At 35.2% G+C, this 20,808-nt stretch overlaps 2 protein-coding genes and 1 long non-coding RNA gene across 9 annotated transcripts in view; 2 read left to right on the forward strand and 1 right to left on the reverse strand.

Moving 5' to 3' along the window:
• Positions 1-7,791, forward strand: part of LOC117239573 (monocarboxylate transporter 10-like) — a 300,758-nt gene extending 292,967 nt beyond the window's left edge. For 4 of the 5 annotated variants that reach the window (XM_033505258.1, XM_033505261.1, XM_033505260.1 and 1 more), the window contains 2 exons: positions 5,086-5,292; positions 6,185-6,603. In XM_033505258.1, the coding sequence (XP_033361149.1) occupies positions 5,086-5,292; positions 6,185-6,603 (626 nt within the window). Of the gene's footprint in view, positions 1-5,085; positions 5,293-6,184 lie in introns of all 5 variants that reach the window. The other variant, XM_033505257.1, reaches the window with a different exon arrangement.
• Positions 7,792-18,925: 11,134 nt separating this feature from the next.
• LOC117239524 lies at positions 18,926-20,195 on the reverse strand. The gene is made up of 2 exons (XR_004494472.1): positions 20,043-20,195; positions 18,926-19,970 (listed from the first exon to the last, which is right to left on the reverse strand). It is a non-coding gene; the product is annotated as an uncharacterized LOC117239524 (long non-coding RNA).
• The window catches only part of LOC117239522 (polypeptide N-acetylgalactosaminyltransferase 5), a 40,225-nt gene continuing 39,267 nt past the window's right edge, over positions 19,851-20,808 (forward strand). For 2 of the 3 annotated variants that reach the window (XM_033505155.1, XM_033505157.1), the window contains exon 1: positions 19,851-19,984. The gene's annotated coding sequence lies outside the window, so the exon portion shown is untranslated. Of the gene's footprint in view, positions 19,985-20,427; positions 20,560-20,808 lie in introns of those variants that run through there. The other variant, XM_033505156.1, reaches the window with a different exon arrangement.

The following is a 20,808-nucleotide window of genomic DNA, read 5'->3' on the forward strand; positions in this document are numbered from 1 at the left end:
ATTTTAATTTTCGTGAGGTGTACGTAAACGAGGCTTGGATTGGTTTGCGTGATTTTAACTCATTCTTAAAGCGATAGAGATAAATTTTGATGGGAAAGTCAGTTAGAATTTTTATGTGTATTTCTGGGTTTTCTAATCGATCAACCTTGGACCGTATTATTAATTTTGAGAAAAATATAATTCCTAAAAATAGAAAATTTTGGAATGGATATTTTGGAAAGAAGAAAATTCGTTGTATATATGGTGCTCGATACTCTTCTACAACCAGGATGAAAAAATGGTAACTTTAAAGCTTTGAAATACCAAAATACACAGCCCGCTTCATAAATTGAAAAATAGAGAAAGGTAGTAATATTAAAAACATTCTGTTTTTAAATTTACCTTGAAATTTACGATTATTTATACTATCTTGTTGCAATAAACGCATCTACATAAGCAAGACATATGTCTCTTTTTTTTTTTTTTTAATCGAACACCAATCATAAATTACAAAAAAACACACTTAGTCAATCTGTCTTTTGACGGGAGCGATAAATTTCACGAGTGAATTTTATCAACTACTATCGAAGTTGATAGCCTAATTAATTAGTTAGTAATAATAATCATTGTGCAAGAGAATCTAAAAAATAAATCACAGTAATTCGTAATAGAATAATTTCTCCTCTCGCGAGCAAAAAAATTGTTTAAATAAACAACTAAAACAACTAAACACAGTCGTTTCGAAAGAGGATAATAATTTCTTTCCAGATAAATATTCCAAAATATTCAGATAACCGAACCGAAAGTCGTTTCATAACAAAATTCACTTGCCATTGATTCAGTTCGATATTCGTCACTCGCTCGTTCACAAGTGGAAAATTACGTAAAAAAAATTGAGCTGAAAAAAATGGGAAAAAGTGAGCTTTGAAAAAACTACTTGCATTTAATCGCACTATGTACAGTTTAAGAGACGAAATACGTGGAATTGGTTGGAATCGCGGTTATCTCCGAGAAAAAACGAAACCCCCGCGTTCGTCGAATCGTTCGGTGGATGTTTGAGAAGCGCGGAATATTTCATCGCGGCCGCGCGCTCGAACGTGAAATTTTAATCCCACGCTGGGCGAACAGTCGATTGACCGAGCCGGTTCTACCAGAATCCGGATCGTTCCCAGGAATCTGAGAATCGCGACGAGACGCAGAGACGAATCCAACCTGAGGCTCGAAACTCATTGTTCGAGGAAATTATGGTAAAAAAGAAGACGACTGCTGTAATTTCAGTCGACCGTTGGTTTTAATTGGGATGAGATCGATCGTGGACGAATATGTTTTATTGTCAGAAGACGGTTTATTGTTACCAATTATCTAGAAACGACGATTATCGTGAAGCGATTATTTCGTATCCGATGAAATGTTTCAGTAGCGATGAGGTTTCTGAAAGGAAGAAAAAAACGATTTGGAACATTTTTTATTCGCTGTGATGTTATCTGGGTATTATAATTGTTTCGGAACGACTTTGGATCGTAATTGGATAATTACGGGTTATAAACTTCAACAATAATTTGTAAAATAGTTTCTGAATTGTGACATTCTTCTTGTTAAATAGCGTAATTTTATTAGGTAAAATACAGTGACTTTGATGTTAAACAATAACTCACTGTTAGAATTAATGGAAGAAATAAAATGAACAAACATTTAATTGTTAATATAATGAAATATCTTTTTCCTTTCTTTGATTGCTTTTTAAAGATCTTTTAGATAAATCTCGCTTCGTGAGCAATTATGTGCATAATTTAGATACACGAAATATTTAACATATAATTACCGATTTTATATAGAATAGCGGTTTCATTTATTGGAGCCAGAACGCGTAAATTTCATAGCAATCGCACGGAGACATTGGCGCAGAACATTAAACAAATCGTGCTCAATTAACGACCAATGAAAATTAATATAACATTTATTCTCTATAGAGTCATCAATTACCTGGTAACTTCGAGACAGACCCAATCATTATAGAAATTAATATTTCCAATATCTTTGTAAAATTTCACTTTTTAATTAAATATTAAAATTTAGCCGTACAGAAGATATTTCAGAAACGCAACGATGATACAAATATTAATTTTAGCTACAATTTTACATTGGAAAGGATATTCTTTGGAATCAATTCGTTATTATTGGAAAGTTTATTTAACTATAGTAATTAAACATACGTAAATTGGTAAACGATAATTAACGGTATAAACGTTATTTTACACGCAGGTTGCTACGAAAAAATTGTCCGAAATTAATCACCGCGTGTCGAATTCAATATTCATCACCGAAATGTTGCCAAAAAATAAACGAGCAGAGCGAGAAGCCAAATATTCATTAACTTTGGTTGTAAGCTTCGATTCACGGAACGTTCGAAATTAATCACTTTCTGCCACACGAATCCGAGTTCCATCTTTAAAACAGCTGCCCTAAAAAATATCCTAAAATATGGAATATGATACGATGTAACAAATTATAGAAGGGCTCAAACAAAGTTGATATAAATATCGATCATAATAAATAACGAAAGGATGATATTACGATTGCCTTGAAACGACAGAATCTGTAAAACAATGTAACTATACTACTGGTTGAAAAATTATGTTCTTAATTACGTATAGATATATTGAATTTTCTACTAGTTTTATTATTACTTAATTGGAAATTAACGCTATAAACATAAATAAGAATTTCCCACAGGTGTTTTGATAGAGTTTTAAGGAAATCGTTTTCTAAGCCAACAGATTGCTTTAAATCTACTTTTTCATATTTCCATAAGAATTTAGATTGGGTCGCTTGATTTCAGAATATTTTATTTCATTTCTATCTTATGTTCTATCTAATAAGAAGAAATCAATATTAGATATCCTACAATATAATTTATCAATACCAGTTAAGAATTAAGATATTTATAAAAGCAGAAATCATGGTATTCGGAATAATCCACGCCTCTAAATTTTCCCAAAAATGAACCACCCTCGACCACTTAAATTTCAATTACAACTTTAAAACACGTATGACCAATAAAGCGTCAAAAGATACTTCACGCCACTAACATTAACGTAAATATCGTCCACGAGGGAAATAAAACCGGGTAAACTCGGGCTGGGAGCCGTACTAATTCCTGGACGAGCATCACGACGCACATGAACGGGAACAAGGGTTGAAACGTGGGGCGTAGCAGCAAAAATTCCTGAAAACGTAACTCGTAATCAACGAAGAACCATATTTTCAGTCGACGACCCTAACGCATACAGTGGCTGCAACAAATATCTCTACACTGTACACGCTCTTATTTTCTCATGAAGAATTTATTTATTACCATTCATTTTTTTTTATTTTACACTTAATTTTCATAATAACAAATTTTTGTAATCGCATGAAAGTACTGCTAAATGACACGAAATTTATTACTGTTGGCTCTAATTAACACATTGACTGTCGTTTTTTGTCGGTTTTTGGTGATCCACGTTCTACTAAATTTCTTGAAACGCTTGAAATAAAATAAATTTCATGGACCGAAAAATATTGAACAATATGTATGGCTTCGATAATATTGTCAAATAGAATGTCCGTAAATACGATATTTTGCAAAGATTGAACATTATGGCGCAGTAAGTGATAACAGTTCAAATGAAATATTCAAACGTGTACTATAACGAATATGACGCTTGATGTAAAATATGATATGAAATGTGATATTCGCGTGGCAGCCAACGTGTTAGCTACAATTACAGTTCAATTAACTAATGTACTCAAAGTTGCTAACGTTTAATAGTAGTTTTTACATTACATATTTTTCACCACATCGCTAACATCTATTACAGCGTTCTACATATATTAAATTTATCCAATGCTTTGATCAGATACAATCACACATGTTTCATAAAAGTATAGTACTTTTTGTACCAAATTCTCCTATTTAAACCTTCTTTTGCCATATAACTCAGTAGTAAACGCATTGGTGGGCGCAAATACTTTTTGCAAGCCAGTGTAGCTCGGGCGTGCACACGTGTACGCGAAAACGTCCTTTTTTCAACTCCGTGGAAACGGCTAGAGGAGATGACAAGCGAGAGCTAAATATACAAGCGCGACCAGGAAGAGTTGCAACCCACCAAAAAAGCGGCTTATCCCGGTGGCTGCTGTTGGATCGAGTTTGTTGCCAACGTTGCTGCTATTCACTCGCGACAGATAAACCATCCGACGAAAAGAATTTGCAATTTCCTCCGAACGACACGAAGAGGACAGGCAAGGAATGTGCCAGCTTCGTCGCGTCGCGTCTTTATCCTCTTCCCGTGTGGGAGTGACGTGCATGGACGTGGAATGTTACGATAGTTAAAAATATGACGATTTACAGATGGTTTAGATTGGTACTGATCGAAGAGGGTGGGAGGAATTTATGTTCACTCCTGTGTTGTTTATTTATGTCTGAAGAAACATCGTTGGAAGAGGATACACGCGGAGGTGGGAAAGAAACGTTAAAAGGGGAGAACAAGGAGAAGATTATGAAAAAAGGGAAATATTAATGAGATAAGAGATTATACAGTAAATTTCGAAGCAGTTATATGTGGATTATCAGGTGCTTTCAGGAAACTTCAGGACAGTTTTGAGGAAAAATCGAATGTTGCTATAGCCATTTCTCTTGACGAAATTTGCCAACATGTATGTCTTCTGCGATGACATTTATTTTGCCTGGTGATATTAAAAATTGATGAGTTTCTTTACGGTGGAAATTAGGCGAATAGGTGTACAGTTCAATTTCAAATTATATAAAACTCGCAGATATTCCAAATGTTAATTTAAAATTCAGGTGTATGTGTGTGATGAAGACACGTTTCATGAATTTGCAGTGTGTATCTTATACGTGTTTGTAAGTTCTATTAAAATATTTTTCTTATGATTTTCATTTTCTCGAATGAACATTAAACAATAGAATATTTTAAAATTCAATTAGATATTCCGCAACTAATGGCCAAAAAGATATTCCGAATTCCTCGACTCAATAATCATCAAAGAAAATACTCTCTGTTTTCTTCAAGATCAATGACTGAAGATACATCGCTCATTTTTCAGCCATAACTCAGGTGGCTTTGGGCAGCGTGCAAGGTTACCACGGGCTGATTCTGGCTTCCGGTTTGTACGGCGCATCCCTCGGCGGTGCACTTTACTCCCTGAAAATGCTGGCCCTCGAAAGACTGAGGGCAAAACACTTTGCACGCTCCTGGGCACTCGTGCAGGCCGCAGAAGCTTTACCTATTCTTCTCGGAGTTCCTCTTACTGGTAAACCGCGTTTCTTTCAGATTTATTTCGTTTATTTACTTTCGTATCTTTTTGTCAAATGCTATTATTCACTTTATTCGAATCTTCCAATTATTATAATTCATACGCATATATGTATTTTTCGTAAAATGGAAATCGAGCATTTCTCAATAATCGTACAAAATGATTCATTCTACATTCTAAAAAGAATCGTAGTGCTCTTAAATAAATATATTTTATCAAATAATCGTTAAGAGACACGCTCGATGAATTCTCTTTATTCACGTACAAAATTCATATTTCTTTCCATCGATCACCTCCCATCGACGATATTCAATTCCTAGATTACGGATTTAAACGGAGAAATTTGATTGATGGAATTTTCCAGTTAAATAATTCTCACGAAAAGACCTGTTTTTCAAAGCAGAACTTGAAACTCCACTCTAATGCATTCTCTTTGCTCGCATACATAATTCATGCTTCTTTTCGCTGACCGATAACGAGACATACTCATTTTTTAGATTAATATTTCATGGACGAAGCTTTCAAATTTCATGATCCTCTTTAGGAATCTTTGTGCCTGAAAATAGAACTTGAAACCGTGTTCTAATGGATTCTCTTTACTCCCATACAAAATTCATGTGTTCCTTCATTGGCCAATTCCCATAACGATACTCATCTGGAAAATCACGGATCAAGAAATAAAATTCCAGACCAAAATTCCTGTTTATAGATTAAAACAGAACATTTTTATCGACCATACTTGTAAATTTCATGATATCCTTTGAGGAACACTATTTTTCAAAACGGAACACGAAACTCATCTCCAGTGCGTTTCTTTGCTCACGTACGAAATTCGTGTTTTCTTTCGTTGATCAACCTCCGCTAAAAGCACCTAATTTCTAAATTTCAGGTTACATGAACGCGAACAGCTCGAGGGTGGGTTACTACGCGTGCACGTTAAGTTCCTTGTGCGGTGCAGCGTTGCTCTTCCTGGTTGGCTGGGGTCGCCAGCCGGCGTCTCCTCTACTTCCTGGCTCGCACCTCTCCAACGTGACCATACCTCCGCCGTGTGCCTGTCCTCCGCCGCCAAGGCCAAGGTTGCCAAAATCACAATCGTTACACGTGCCCTTGGACATGGAGGAGAATCTTCGCGACAGAGAAATGGAGAGGATGCACACTGCCGAACATTACTATCAACCGCAATTCTACGGGCCTCTGAGACCTAGCAAGAGCGTTCCAGAGGGTCTGAGTCATCAGGATTCCTACAGGAGTCGGCCAAGACGGCACAGAGACGTCACGGTGATCGAACAAATCACCACAAGCGTTTGAATCAATTAAAAATTGGAAAAACCAGGAGAAGGAACGAATATAGTTGATTGGTTGTTGGAGACAGTTGGATACGACGATGATCAAGCTTGGAGCTGTGATGGAGAATTCTTGGGATTTGTTGATTGTTAGTTGTTTGAAGTTAGGTCTGGTTAACCGTTAGGATGTTGTACGTGACGAGAGAAATTTTTCATTTAAAGTGTGCGAATTTCGTTCAAACGTAGTTCTTAGCTTTTTAGTTTAAAATTTAAATGAAATGTAAATTTGTATATAACAAATTTGCCATCACTTTTTTATTTGTATCATCTACACACAAAATTGTCTAGTTTTAGAAGATTTAAGTACAATTTTTTAAATGATTAAAACTAAGTTTATTATTAATGTGGAATTGTGCCAGAAATGTCATATATCAGTATTATTGTATTAATATTAAACAAGTTTCTTACGTCTTGACATATAGCTGAATGACCAAAGGATTTTTTAAGTTATAATAGAATTCTAAACTAACTCTAATCTTTTTATGTCCATACATTTTATAGAGCACACAACGATTTCAAACTTTTGATTAAAAATATTGAAATAAACTAACAAAAATTAAAGAAATAACAAATCTCCTACTGACACAAGTTTGCAATTCGTTTACGTATAAAATAGATTCTTATGATATTCGTTTCTAAAGAACACTTTTAACTTTTAAAGAATATTATCGTTGTTACATTCTTGGTCTATGGAACAATTTGGGTTAACCAGATCTATCTTAAGTGGTCGAAAACGGTTCGAGTAAGAAGGATATTGTCGAGGATATAATTATCGCGGAATTTTTGATCGTTATTTACGTGAATCTGTACGTGCTCTGCTCAGTTGCTTTCACGAAGAAGGAAAGAAAAAGAGAAAGACTCGCAACAGCTTGCCTTAAAGACTATAATCTAAGACAGTGAAGGATTTCACGATAAAGGAAAGATCTTTACGACCGCTGTGAATCCGAGATTGTACCGTTTTCTGTAAGATTTGAGAATCGCAGAGTGGAGAGCACGTTCTTTTCCTGGGAATTTTTCACGCCTTCCGGTGAATAATCGTACAGAGTTTGAGCGTGTTAAAGAGCGACCCTTTTACCAGTTTTAAAGTTACTGACTCTACTACCGTTTCTATTTCATTGAACCATAAAATTGATTTTCTTTAATCGAACTATAAGTTTGTTGAAAACTAGATATTACAACTTCCCTAAATCTAATTGATTATTCGAGATCACAAAGAAATGGCCAAATTTTTACTTGATTTTAGAGCAATTAAAAGAACTCAGGAAAATATTAATATATATATTAGAATTTACAATACTTAAATCAAATAATTTCTTATAACATAACGTTATTTAAAAATCACGCACCATATCCATATTTTTTTGAGTTTCCTTTTTGTACTGTTATTATTATTTGATGTTTTATATTAATTTATACTACTTCATTATTAACTAAATATTCTATTTATGGCAATTATTAATATACTTTCAAAATTAAAAATACAAACTTATTTTCCCGTATAGTTAAAGACGTTAAAAATTAAATGACGTTAATCAAATTCGTCTTAAACAACTTCACAGCTTTTTTTTTTATCTTTACTTTTCCTTTGAAGGTAGGCACAAAGGGGAGACTCTATCCTCTGTCTATTCAACTTTCTCTTTTACTTAACTTTTAACCCCCGTATTTCTTTAAACCTCTCCCATTCGTCGGCAAACAAAAGCCAGATTACGCGTAGGCTTTGAAACGCCAGAAAACGTCGTTCCCTAAACCACTTATCCCACCTTTTCGTTCAATATCCGAATTACGTGCCCGCAAACAAATGCGCCAAATGATTCTCAATCGTTCATTATACAGGGTGTTTTCAAACTGGTGATTCAATTCGAAAAAAGATGAATTTACGTGAGAGAAGAAATCACCGGATTCATGAAAAATCGTATTTGAAGTACTCCATTACACAAACTTAAACTATTATATTAAAAACGAAGTACAAATGTTTTTCGTTTTGTCTTGTTTTTATCCTATACACTTCTCTTTCCTTATCTTTCTTTTCTTGTTTCGTTCCTTAGATGATTTTAGTTCGAATAGCAAAATCTCCTGTAGTAACTGTCTTATTACGAATATTTAACGCGAAGAATTTTGCACAGGCATATCCTTACAAATTTAATTAAAAAACTGAAACTTAGGTAGACGATTGTTCATTTACCAAATACTATGACGAATGCTAAATCTCAACTTATTTATACTTTTCCGCTTATCACGTGCATTTTGTACATTTTGCTGCCTTCGAATCTCCCACAAATGCATAAAAATCTAACAACGAAATTATAAATCTTCTCGAAGGTGAAGTTGCGTGATCATTTTAGCCTACGAGAAGCTCATATTATTTATTTAATTATCTACTTTCCCACGAACGCATTCAATCGCATTTCTCCTTTCTATTTTCCCAACGCCCAAGCTTCTCATCTCTCGTACTTAGCTCCTACTTAAATCCCACAACTTAAACTTCACCTCGCAACATCTACCTCTTACGTTGCTTATTCTCTACATGTCTTCGCTGCTCGTATTCTCGCAGCGTCTACACTTCGATAACATACGAATCCGGACAGAAACGTATCTTTTGAGTTTGCTTTTTGTACTGCTACTATTATTTGATGTTTTATATTAATTTATACTACTCCATTATTAACTAAATATTCTATTTATAGCAATTATTAATATACCTTCAGAATTAAAAATACAAACTTATTCAAACAAACAAATATTCTATTTATAGCAATTATTAATATACCTTCAGAATTAAAAATACAAACTTAAAAAACGTCGTTAAATACAAAGTATGAAACTCCAACGATTCTGAGATTGTATCACCGTTTGGGTAACACCCTGTACATCATCATCCTCCCAAGCCACCCCCACCGCATATTTCCATAAATTTAGCAGCGAAGCCACGTGGAAACACGAGCCCTCATCGTTGCTCTTTAAAATCTGACAATTATTGGCCGTTGTTGCGCGCGGCCGGAAAGCGGAAGAGCAGAGCGCGGACCGGCGCGGAGGGAAACGCGTAATCCGGCCTCGGTTCGGTTAATCGAAACGATCTTTTGTGCGCGCAATATCCGTGAACAATACGAGCGGCTATTATCGCGACGTCGTCCCCGGGTATATATGCTTGACAACGCGCGCCTCGGCTGACATCGAAATCTCGTTGTCATCGGAAATTCTATTCAGCCGGGCCCGATTGGCAGATGCCAGGCAAACGATGCGTGTCGACAACACGATGGCCCGCGTTCAAGACCGCCCACGGCCGAATTACGCCCGCAACGTTCCATCGCCGATCACTAAATTTTCGAGTTTACATCGATTATGCCAGCGATCGACGCTTAAGTGGATGATTACCGGGATCGGAACGCTTCTGGCGAACGCGAGTCACCGATCAAGGCGGAGAAAGCTCGAAGTGACTTCTTTCGGTGGTTTGCTTTGTTAAGCGTCAATTTCTTATTTTTGCCACATTGACGTTCTGCGTTCTTTTAACAACTTGTCCATCTTAACTTTTTTTTAATTGTCCATTTTAATTTATCGACGGTAGAACGCGAGGATTTTTAAAAAATTTCACTTTTGTAGGGATACCTGGTGTTTTTCTTTTAGTTCGTTGAACATCGAGGGGAAATACGACGATGCAGAGTTGGATTTCTATGGTCGTATTTATCGAAGGACGATTTCAGCTTCTTTTAGTTTCTCGAGTATTGGAGGAAACGTAGGGTAACGAGAACTGGAGTTTTGTTTCTCAGTTGTTGAAATATTTGGACATTTATTGGGTACTGAGCAAGGACAAGATGATAGACAGAGGTCTTTTAATTGGATCTTTGTTTCATCGAACTATAACGCGATATTAGAGAATCTATCGAGCGTGGCGGAAAGACAGGATGATTGAGATGTGAATCATTGATTGAATTTGTATGGTTTAGTAGACTGTTGCCACGTTAGAGTATTTATCGCGCATTGGTGAAACGCAGGATAATAGAAAGTGGACTTCTGCTTGTTAGATGTGGTTAAAATATTATAGAATTTATGGAATATCGAGGAGAGATAGGATAACAGAAAATGGGTTTTTAGTTGGATTCTTATTGATTAGTAGCTGTTGAAACATTAGAGAAAGTTACTTTTAAAAATTGTAGCTTCGACTGAAGTAACAATACCAGCTGTATCTTGAAGAATTGAATTGTTACTTAACTTTTGTAATAATGATAGTAATATGAACTTCTCAAGGAATTTTTTTAAAACTACTTTAACTATAATTTTTTTCTTTATTATTGGTAAATGGTCGATTTACCTGAAATAATAAATTTATTCGATATTGAAGCACGATTCGTACAAGATTGTCAGAGTCGATTGTGTGAATAAATTGTTAATTGTTGGCTAATAGTTAAATAAATAATCTAGATGATCATTGAACCAATAACATGATGTAGCTATTTTAATCATTATGATAGTAATCGTTAATACACATAATAATATTTAATAATAATAGGTAAATATGTTTAGTTAACGAATTACTAAAACCATATTCTCCTTATTTATACTATCGATCGTTGAATTCAATTATTTCATTAATAAGAATTCTATCCAATTATTGTTTAACAAATTATTAAATTATTCAATATTCTATATACAGGCATAGAAAACGTAAAAATTATCATCTGGTGAAAGGAAACAAAAATCAAAAGAAGACACTTCGAGTTCCTCTAATAAAAAGAAAAATACGACCGATTATTTGGAAAAGATAACTTCGTTGACTCGAAAACGCGAGATAAGCGTGAATGTTAATAAAAACGACTGGTAGAATGAAACGTGAATGCAAAGAGTGATTATGGGTGTTCAGAGAAACGAATCTTAAAATGCACTATGAAGAGGTTTTATGCCACTCGTTTTATCGATGGTAGAAAGTGAAATGTGTTAAAATGTATGATGTATGTAAATGGAATTTATATAGTCTATCTGATCTATAATTGAAGTATCAAAGTAAGTTAGGGAAATACTTATTCGTGTTAATGGTTTCTTAGTTACGATGTTACTGTGAGAGAAGTATCTGTCTATATATTTCCTTATTTAATCATCGTCCTACTATTTCAAATTCCTCAATTTTCGATATCGAAAAACATTGTTATGCAATTAAGTTATCTTCTCGTTGTAATTTTTTAACAAGTTCCAAACATCCAAATACTTCGATGCAGAGGTTACAATTTGTCTTTCCTCGTGACTTGAAAGAATTCTAAACTCCCAAACGTTTACACCTGAATTATAAAAAAAGGAAAAGAATTATTCAAATTGTTTTATGCTTTCGATATTAATAAAACAGAGTTACCCCTGTTCGTAGCTTTAAGAAATAGCAAACTCGTAAACGTCTCAATGGAAAATATTCCAAAAATGTCTAAATATAGAGAGATAGGTCATATGTTTTCTCGTTTGTGTCGTTTAAAAGGCACTCGCCCATTAACAAATGGATCGATACTTCCCTCCCGTGTGTGTTCACGAAATAACATTTAGAGACTTAAAAGGAAGAGAAGCACAGAAGGGCGAAAGCAAAAGGAAAGTGGAATGCAGAACAAAGTAACAGAAATATCGTGGCAGCATGAGAAAAAGAGATTCGAATTTCTAGAGATATAAAATATAGAGGATGGAGCTGGTCTCCAGGATCGTCACATTACAATCGTTAGAAACTTTGCTTATGTTTTAATATACAGTATCGTAGAAACCTGGGAAAGTAAGTACAATTTAGGAACAATTGAAATGTACGTATACCTACGATGTTAACGATTTAACGAAAAAAAAAAAAAAGAGTCAGAAAAGGCACACTCATGATCGAATATGTCGACGAATCTTGTGTAATTCGTGTATAATATATCCAAAAGCTCAATTATTGTCTCTGTTAGAGAGACGATCGTTGTTTCCTTTCGAGTTTCTAAGTAAGATGAAAGAGTAACAGAGGAAGAATAGACTTTTAATGAAAGAAAAGCTTGTACAGCCTGCAAACAAGTATTCAACTTTAGCAGTTCACTAAACTTTTCATTCAGATTGTAGTAGAAATTCCTATTAAAAGGGAATCCTTTATTTGAGGATCCAGGACGAACAATCGAGAAACACGTGAAGTCAATATTAATCTTCGGCTGATGTCACTCACTCTTTTATTTCATGATAGCGAATAGCATGCTTTGTCTGGTAACAAAATTTATGGTGTTATTGAAATCTTCTTTTGCACGCTATGGTAGTGTTTTAAAAGTTTCAACGTGCCAAGTAGAAGATTTAAGAGTGAGTAAATGCTGCAAGAAGGTTGCAACAATGATTAGAAAATCATATTTTATAAGATTAAAAAGGAAGATAAGTTCGTTCATACAATTCTGTTATAAGAGTTAAATTTAATTCCTACACTTAATTGCTAAATAAATACAGCTATTTCGGATTTTATCTTGCACCTTGTGGACGCTCAATCTGGAAATTAAACGATCTTTAGAAATTTATATTGAGAAATGTTCATTTAAGTTAAGTGAAACGCATACGAACGAGTTTTGCGAATTCAAAAAAACAAATAGCTGTTATAAAACTGCTACGAAGCTTTTAATTTACTACACTGAATCTGATTCTGAATTTTCCACGCTATTCGCCTTTAAATGGCCACGATTTAGAAACGTAACCGATTCTATTAAGAAATATAACTCGTTTTGTATCGAATCAGAACTATGTAAATTAATTTGTTGGATCCTAAAGAACGGTAAAACTACTCTAAGACACAAAGAAGAATGAAAAATCCAGAAGAACGTGTACGATGTTTCGTGAAAATAATTTCTCTCTCAGTTGATTTTTTCACCTAACTCGTGCGCGATTCGAGGGGATCTTCGTTGTGATAGGATCTCGAGACGACAGGAATCAAAACTAGATTACAGCAAAGTAATTGCGCGATCGAATCGACGAGAATCAAAACTAGATTAGGAGAAAATTGTCGCAGCAATCTGTTCGCAATGTCTGACGACATCAGCCAAAGGTTCAACCATTCAATTCCTACTAGCTCTTAAATAAAAACAACTCATCTCGAAGACTTTGATACACAGCAAACGAGTCACCGAATGATAAAGTGATTAGTACCTGAATATTAAGTGTTCTAGGTTTACGCGACGATTCAGCCACGCGAACATCGTTTGTTTATCGCGAATCAAACAAAAATATCAACTCCCTTTTACGCGATAGACTTTACTGTGGGTTTTTTCGGGATCGGCTCTTCTGAGACCATCGCAGTACAAGCTTGTGAGATGGAAAATTGGGAAGAAAAAAGGGAATTAAAAAACGCCACGAAAACGATTACAAAGTTGAGAAGAACGATTCGCTTTGCTAATTAGATTAGATAATCCCGTAAAAGGGACACAATATCGTCACGCTTCCGCTTCTTGCTGTCACTTGTCGCGCTTAAATCGCTGTCCAAGTCCTTTCGAAAGTCGCCTCGTTACTTGAACGTTGCTAATTGTAAGTAAAATAAGTAGACTGTGGATAGAACTACCAGACGCGTGTAAATTACGCAGGATGTGCATATTACGTAAAAATAATATGCCAATTTTTTCGGACAAACATCGTGAGGACGTTGGATGGACATAAACGAAGGAAAAATGTTCATTCGAAGGTTGGATAAAATGTTACGAGAAAGCTCGAAAATATCAAGAGAATAATACGCTTGAGTTTTCGATATTGCTCGATCAAACAGTAAACTTTTACGTTGAATGAGAAAATATATTCGATAAGAGACAGAACGCACGATGAACAGGATACGAAGAATATGAGAGAAGATGAAATGAGTTGAGATGAAATACAATTGAAATGAATTTTATAAAACGATAAATTCAATTATTTCCTTTTTGTCGCTGATACTCTTGTATCTATCGACAGAAACGATAAAAACTTCCGTATTTTCGTATTTCTTATCTAAACTAGGACAAAATTTGCCCGGAAAAATTGGACATACTATTTGTTGTAATGTTCAATAAATAAAACGAAGCTGTACTTAAATTATATTATTTCAGTTATCTTAAAAATTTTATGAATCTACGTAATCGTCCACAGTCTACTAACGAAGAAAGTGGAAAATATTTGGTGCGACTAACGACGTGAAAAATCGGAGGATCATCGGCGAACTTGCAAAGCTTCAGATTTTTCAACTGTATCGTAATTTTGGTAACTCAAAGCGTAAAACGTTCCGCTGTATTTAAGATACCTTGCGTTTGGGAAATGATCGTCTTATAATCGCGGAAGACACTTTACGTTGTTGTAAAAGCAAACTTATCGTATCGTAAAAGCAAATGAATATTTTACTGCGATTGTTAACGAAGTACGTTGAACAGCCATAGACTGATGAAACTTTCAACGACCAATTACTGCAATCAGCGAGATGTGTAACGTGAAATTTTGTTTGAAGGAAGAGATGAACGAAAGCATCACAATTCATCGAAGCGCAAAATCAGTAGAAATTTATATCTACTGCAGCTTCTTCGAGTAACATAACAAACGTGGTATCTTTATTAGAAAAACAAAACAGATAATTCATAAGTACCAACGATATAAAAAGTTTAACGAGTCGTTTAAGAACGTGTCGTATAGTTTTTAATGTACGAAGTTTCGCCTAGTTAGATGAACGATATACGAAAATTTCCGAGTGAAGAAAAAAGAAAAAAAAAGAAAAGACGAAAGGTCGATGTATCGTTCTTTTTAAACGATCCCTGTTCCAAGATGTTCATACTCTTCGTTCATTCTCTTTGTGGTGAATTGTTTGTATACTGCCAATTTTTATAGAACACTGTTCGCATTATAATTCTTCGACACACTTGTATCTTCTTGAACGATCAAGCGTTTGAAGTGTAATATCCAAGAGTGAGAAGAGCGAATTAATTAACCAAGCAAAAAGAACTCACTCGTCGTAGCATTAATTGTCTTTATCGAACACTTTGCCGTGTGTTTTTTCCACGACTTATTGTATTTCGATCAATCGCGACGAACGTTGATTGGAAAGCCGGAGATGCGAATTCTCAACTCTTTAAAGCCGCAACTTCTTTCTGTTAAGGCTCAACATTCTGTTGATACAACGTTGTTTAATATTCGAGTTTGATATAATATTAGGTAAATATTTGAAATAGCAAATTTTGTTTAGCACCTTAAGGTTTATGTAGATGCTTCGTTGATCCAATTGCTTTTCACAGATAGAAATTGCTATTTCGTCTTCCACATAGACCGCAGAATTTCATGGAGTACGAAATATTGAATTTGATCAATTTTGATGAATTTGATAAATTACGTTTCTTAAATTATTGAAACGTTTTCGTATTTCTAATCTTTCGAATGAACTTCAGTGAAGCATTTATTAATCTAATGAGTTTTCATAATTTAATGAAACAAATTACTTTGTTTTTCGATAATATTCTATCGTACTGGATCGTTAACGAACCAAAAGAAAACCATTCTCGTGTTATGTTCCATATGCTTCACAGCGCTTTTTTATTCCCCGTAAGGAATTTTTAAAAGTTTTTAAACATTTTCGAGAAATTTCACGTAGGTTTAATCGAACCGAACGAGGAGTTTGAAATTTGTATCTTCGAAATCGAACGATCAAACGACAAACGCAAATTAACGAAACATAAATGATAGGAAGGAAGGTTCGCAGAGACCTTTTAACAAGCATCGTACGACAGTTCCTCCCTTCTCATTGTCCACGAGTATCTCGAGTGTTTTTTCTACAATACAATCGTAGCTTTCTATCCACGAAGAAACATAGAAGACCAGAGTCTTTTTCTAATCTTTACGGTCCATCAGATCTTTGTTATAGCAAATGTATCAATTCAGCAGACATGTACACTAACTGGTCAATGTATGCACATATTGATTTGATAAGTTTACATGTATTGACAAATTTTTATATATGCATAAACAAAAATGCATTAATTTGAAAAAGGATATATATTTATTTTATTTCAAGTAACTGAATATTCATAGATTTATCAAATAAAATGTTATTAAGTTTTCATTTTCATTCTATTGGTATTGTTACAACAAAATGTGATCAAGGCATCGGCAATCTATTTCCACAGAAATTTTCTACGTTTGCAGTGCTATGTTTTAAGGATTTGGATGATTTTTTTTATAAAATATACGAGTAAATAATTCTATTCTTTTCTCTATATACAGGGTGGTTGGTAACTGGTGGTACAAGCGGAAAGGGGGCGATTCTACGCGAAAAAACAAGTCGAAAATATAGAATAAAAATTTTTTCTTTTTTTTTAATTTTTTTAAAAATCTACAGTGAGAACCGTTATAACGAAACGTGATAAAGTGCACGCGTACCGAGCGAAAATTCAAAGTCGATTTTCTCGAAAACAAAGCCTGAAACGAAAAATTTTTGTTCTATATTTTCGACTCCTTTTTTCACGTAGAATCACCAGTTACCAACCACCCTGTATACGTTTTTTCATATACTTTGCATTTCCATTCGCCCGACACAGTTTCTATACTTGTCACGCTGTTATTATACCGCTACTAATGTGTCGTACTAAGTAAATATATTTATTAATTGTTAATTAATACTAATTACAGGCATTCGTGTGTTTAATTCCTTTTATAATTACTTGCTATCGACTACTGATAATAGAAACATATTATCGTTAATATCTTCGCAGAGAAGATAGCAAATTTAACTTTACGGAAAATAAATAAATTTATCGTTTGGTTAGTTAACAATCGACGCGCATATAAAATCAAACGATAATTGCATACATTAATTACCAGTGTTAGGTGTAGTATATAGGTTCACCGAATTTCACAATTTTATTACGACAAATCAAACATAATCCTCCCACGATATTGAACGAACAGTCTCGAGCGCGAAATTCAAAATGCAGCAGCGTGAAATCGAGTTTTATACCTCGTACCAATTTTAGCGAAACGTCGTAAGAACTAAGAACGTAGAGACCAGATTTTTCGATTTCTATTCGTGTACCATTTTCCATTCGTTCGTAACTACTAAATGTACGCTTAAAGGGGAAAAAGAAAAAAAGAAAAAAAAAAAAAAAAAGAAAGAGATTCTGCGTGTAAAGCGAGGCTACGAACAAACCTATAGATATTCGAGCGATTCTCGGCGCTCTCGAGATATCGTCGTCGATGGCCGTTTAAAGGGAACTTTTTCGATCCGAACGGCAAATTTTCGCACGAAAGTTTCATAGAGGAACAGAGGCTGGGATATAGCGGAAAGTATTTGCGCAATCACGATAGACTTGGAGGCGGCAAATTGCTTTCAAAAATCCGCTATCCGCGAAACTCTGTTCGTAGATGTATCTCGAGGAATTCTCTGATAACCTGTTGTACATACGCATACATACACGTACACGTACACGTACACGCGTAAAGACACGTATACGGACACACGTAAAATGTAATACTTGATCCTTGTGAAAGCTTCTTGTAAACCGACATTTACGGGAAATCGTAACTTCTTTACTTTTTAAAATACGAGACGATTGAAGAGGAAGAGGGGAAGAGAGAAGGAAATACGCAAGGTCTCCCATTACGAAGCGTTGAGCATTTTGTAAAAGTTTTATAAATAGTTCTATGTAGTTGAACAGCTGGACCAATAAAATGTATATCCGATTGTACGAGTCAATTATTTTTACTCGTGCAAACCTGTCACGCCGTTCCAACGAATATTTTGCGGTTCGCAAACCGCTTCATTTCGCATGCTATCGAACAAGTTCGATCTACGATGTTAGAAATCAATGGTAGTTTCACGAACGGCTTAATAAGTTTCTTATAATCGACTATATAAAATGTCACGGAATAAATAGTTCATATGACTGAAATTCATATAATAAGATCTCATTGATTCTCTTTATTACTTACGATTTCTCGTTCATAAAATGGTACTTCACATTCAGATACATGAATTTAACCACTAGAAACTAACTTAATCGAGCATTAATTAAAATTTTATTTAAATAAATGGTCTGCGTTTAAATAGGCTAATTACACCCGACGCTATGTCATAAATTATAGAGAGCGTAGTAATACCTCTGAATGGTCGGTATTACAGAACGTGATGCGATGCTCTGTAAGCGCCAAGTCCATATTTATCGCTTTCTTTATTCTTTATTCTATATAGAATTGCGAGTTTTCGACTCGTACCTCATTTTACTAACATGCATTTTATTTCTTTCATTGATTGCATTAAATATAATTCCTATATTCGTCGTAGCAATTCACAGAGGGCATAAGAAACACTCCGATTTTCTAGATCGGTATTTCAGAACGCGACATATGATTTATTTTTTATTTTTATCTATGTACATGCTTAGTAAATGGTTATATCCAAAATAATAACGTAATTACATGTTTAAAAAAGATACTATAATTTCTATACAGTGTCTTCTGTTTATGGTAAGATAGATATTGAAAGAAAAATCATACTTTACCTTCAGACGATAAGATAGTTGCGAAAAAATTACATATATAATAAAATATAAAGCGTACATCGTGCTTGAATGTATCACAATTAAAACTAAAAGAAAGATCAAGTGACAGAATTTTTATACATACAAAATTGTATTTCTACTACCACTAATTAAATTTTCCATTAATTCTATATATAGACATTGACCATAGATATGTACATATATCTAAACGAAATGCATACTAAAAATAACGAAAAATGGAGAAAGAAATAATTTCAGAATTATCTTTGTAATACGTTTAATCCTATCCAGCGTTTAAAAACTGCTATATAAACGATGAAACGAAAATTTCGTCAATATGCGATATTAAAATCTTAACCAAATTTGAGACGTAGAAATCCCTTATTGGCAACCCCATCTGGTATTATATGTACAATTTATCTTTTTCATTTTTTTATGTTCGAAAGAATCGATTTATAAAAATGTATCCATGCCTGAATGTTTCAAACTTCGTTACTGACCCACATACGATTACAGAAACGACTACAGTAATTCCTGTAGCAGTCACAAGAGGTGCGCCGATCGTCTTAGTGGAATCAATGAGAACGAGTCGAGCGTGAATGGAGTCGAAGACTTCAATTGTTCGCGTCCGATAAATCTCGATTCGGTCGACGGAAGCTCTCGATAGTGCGTATATCGGCGATCGTGGCCACTATCGATATCGGGAAGCCACGCACCGTCGTCAGAGCGTAGAAAGTGCTGCTACGGATGTCGAACAGGTGTCCCCACTACGATAGCCTAACCTCGGCGCTGCTTTCAGTGGCTCTGCAGTGTCGGATGTACACGTATGTGCGATGTACGGCATGTGCACCTGGAGGCGTTCTTGTTACTAGGTCATAAGAGGTGTGTATCAATGAAATTCGTGCTAATCAGTCGTTGCTTACGAAAAGTAGATATTTACAGTCATGAGAACCGCGTGTGTCATGTAGAACGCCGTCGTGTGAAGTGCATTCATCGCCGTCGTCATCTCGAGAGAGAAGTTTGACCGATCGTTTGCTTCTAGCACCTGGCGTCTCTCGCCAGTCTGATCCATCACTACGTCGTGTGTGTTGCATTCCTCGTCCCGCTTTCTTTTCGTGTTGCCACAAACAGTCCGGTGCTCCATGAAACGTTTCATTCGCGTGTATAGCATTACAAAAAAAGATCGCGTGAATATACCTATACGTGCGTCCGGGATCGCAGTGACGTATCGATACCTCGTTACGTGCCGAGATGACTTCCACGCCGGCTATTTCCACTATGGGCTTCTAATAACAGACTTTTATGTGGTGCCTCGTAGAGCACGAAGTTCGACGGTCGTTTATTTCACCAAGTAATATCACGTAGTGTTGCCCGGGACGAAAACGAGACCGAGGGCGAAACGGAGGCTAGCCAAACAGCGATCGAAAGAGCGCGGTCTCGACCGAGGATAAAACTGGGTAATATCTTTTTAGCTCGTGTCACGCGACCGATACTCGACCATGTGGTGTTGCAATGTAACGGTGCTGCGTGGATAGGTATATATAGGTATAGACGGGACAGTTTCTTCGCGTAGACGCGACTACGCAACTAATTATGCGACTTTTGCAATGATGTGTGTTGGCTATTTGGTGGATACAATAGATATACGGAAATTGTATATCAAAGCATTTACGGAACATCCATTGATACAACCGCAAGTAATATAC

The sequence above is a fragment of the Bombus vosnesenskii genome, unplaced genomic scaffold, assembly GCF_011952255.1.
Source record: "Bombus vosnesenskii isolate JDL3184/JDL3185 unplaced genomic scaffold, Bvos_JDL3184-5_v1.1 scf7180000014105, whole genome shotgun sequence".
Taxonomy (NCBI): Eukaryota; Metazoa; Arthropoda; class Insecta; order Hymenoptera; family Apidae; genus Bombus; species Bombus vosnesenskii.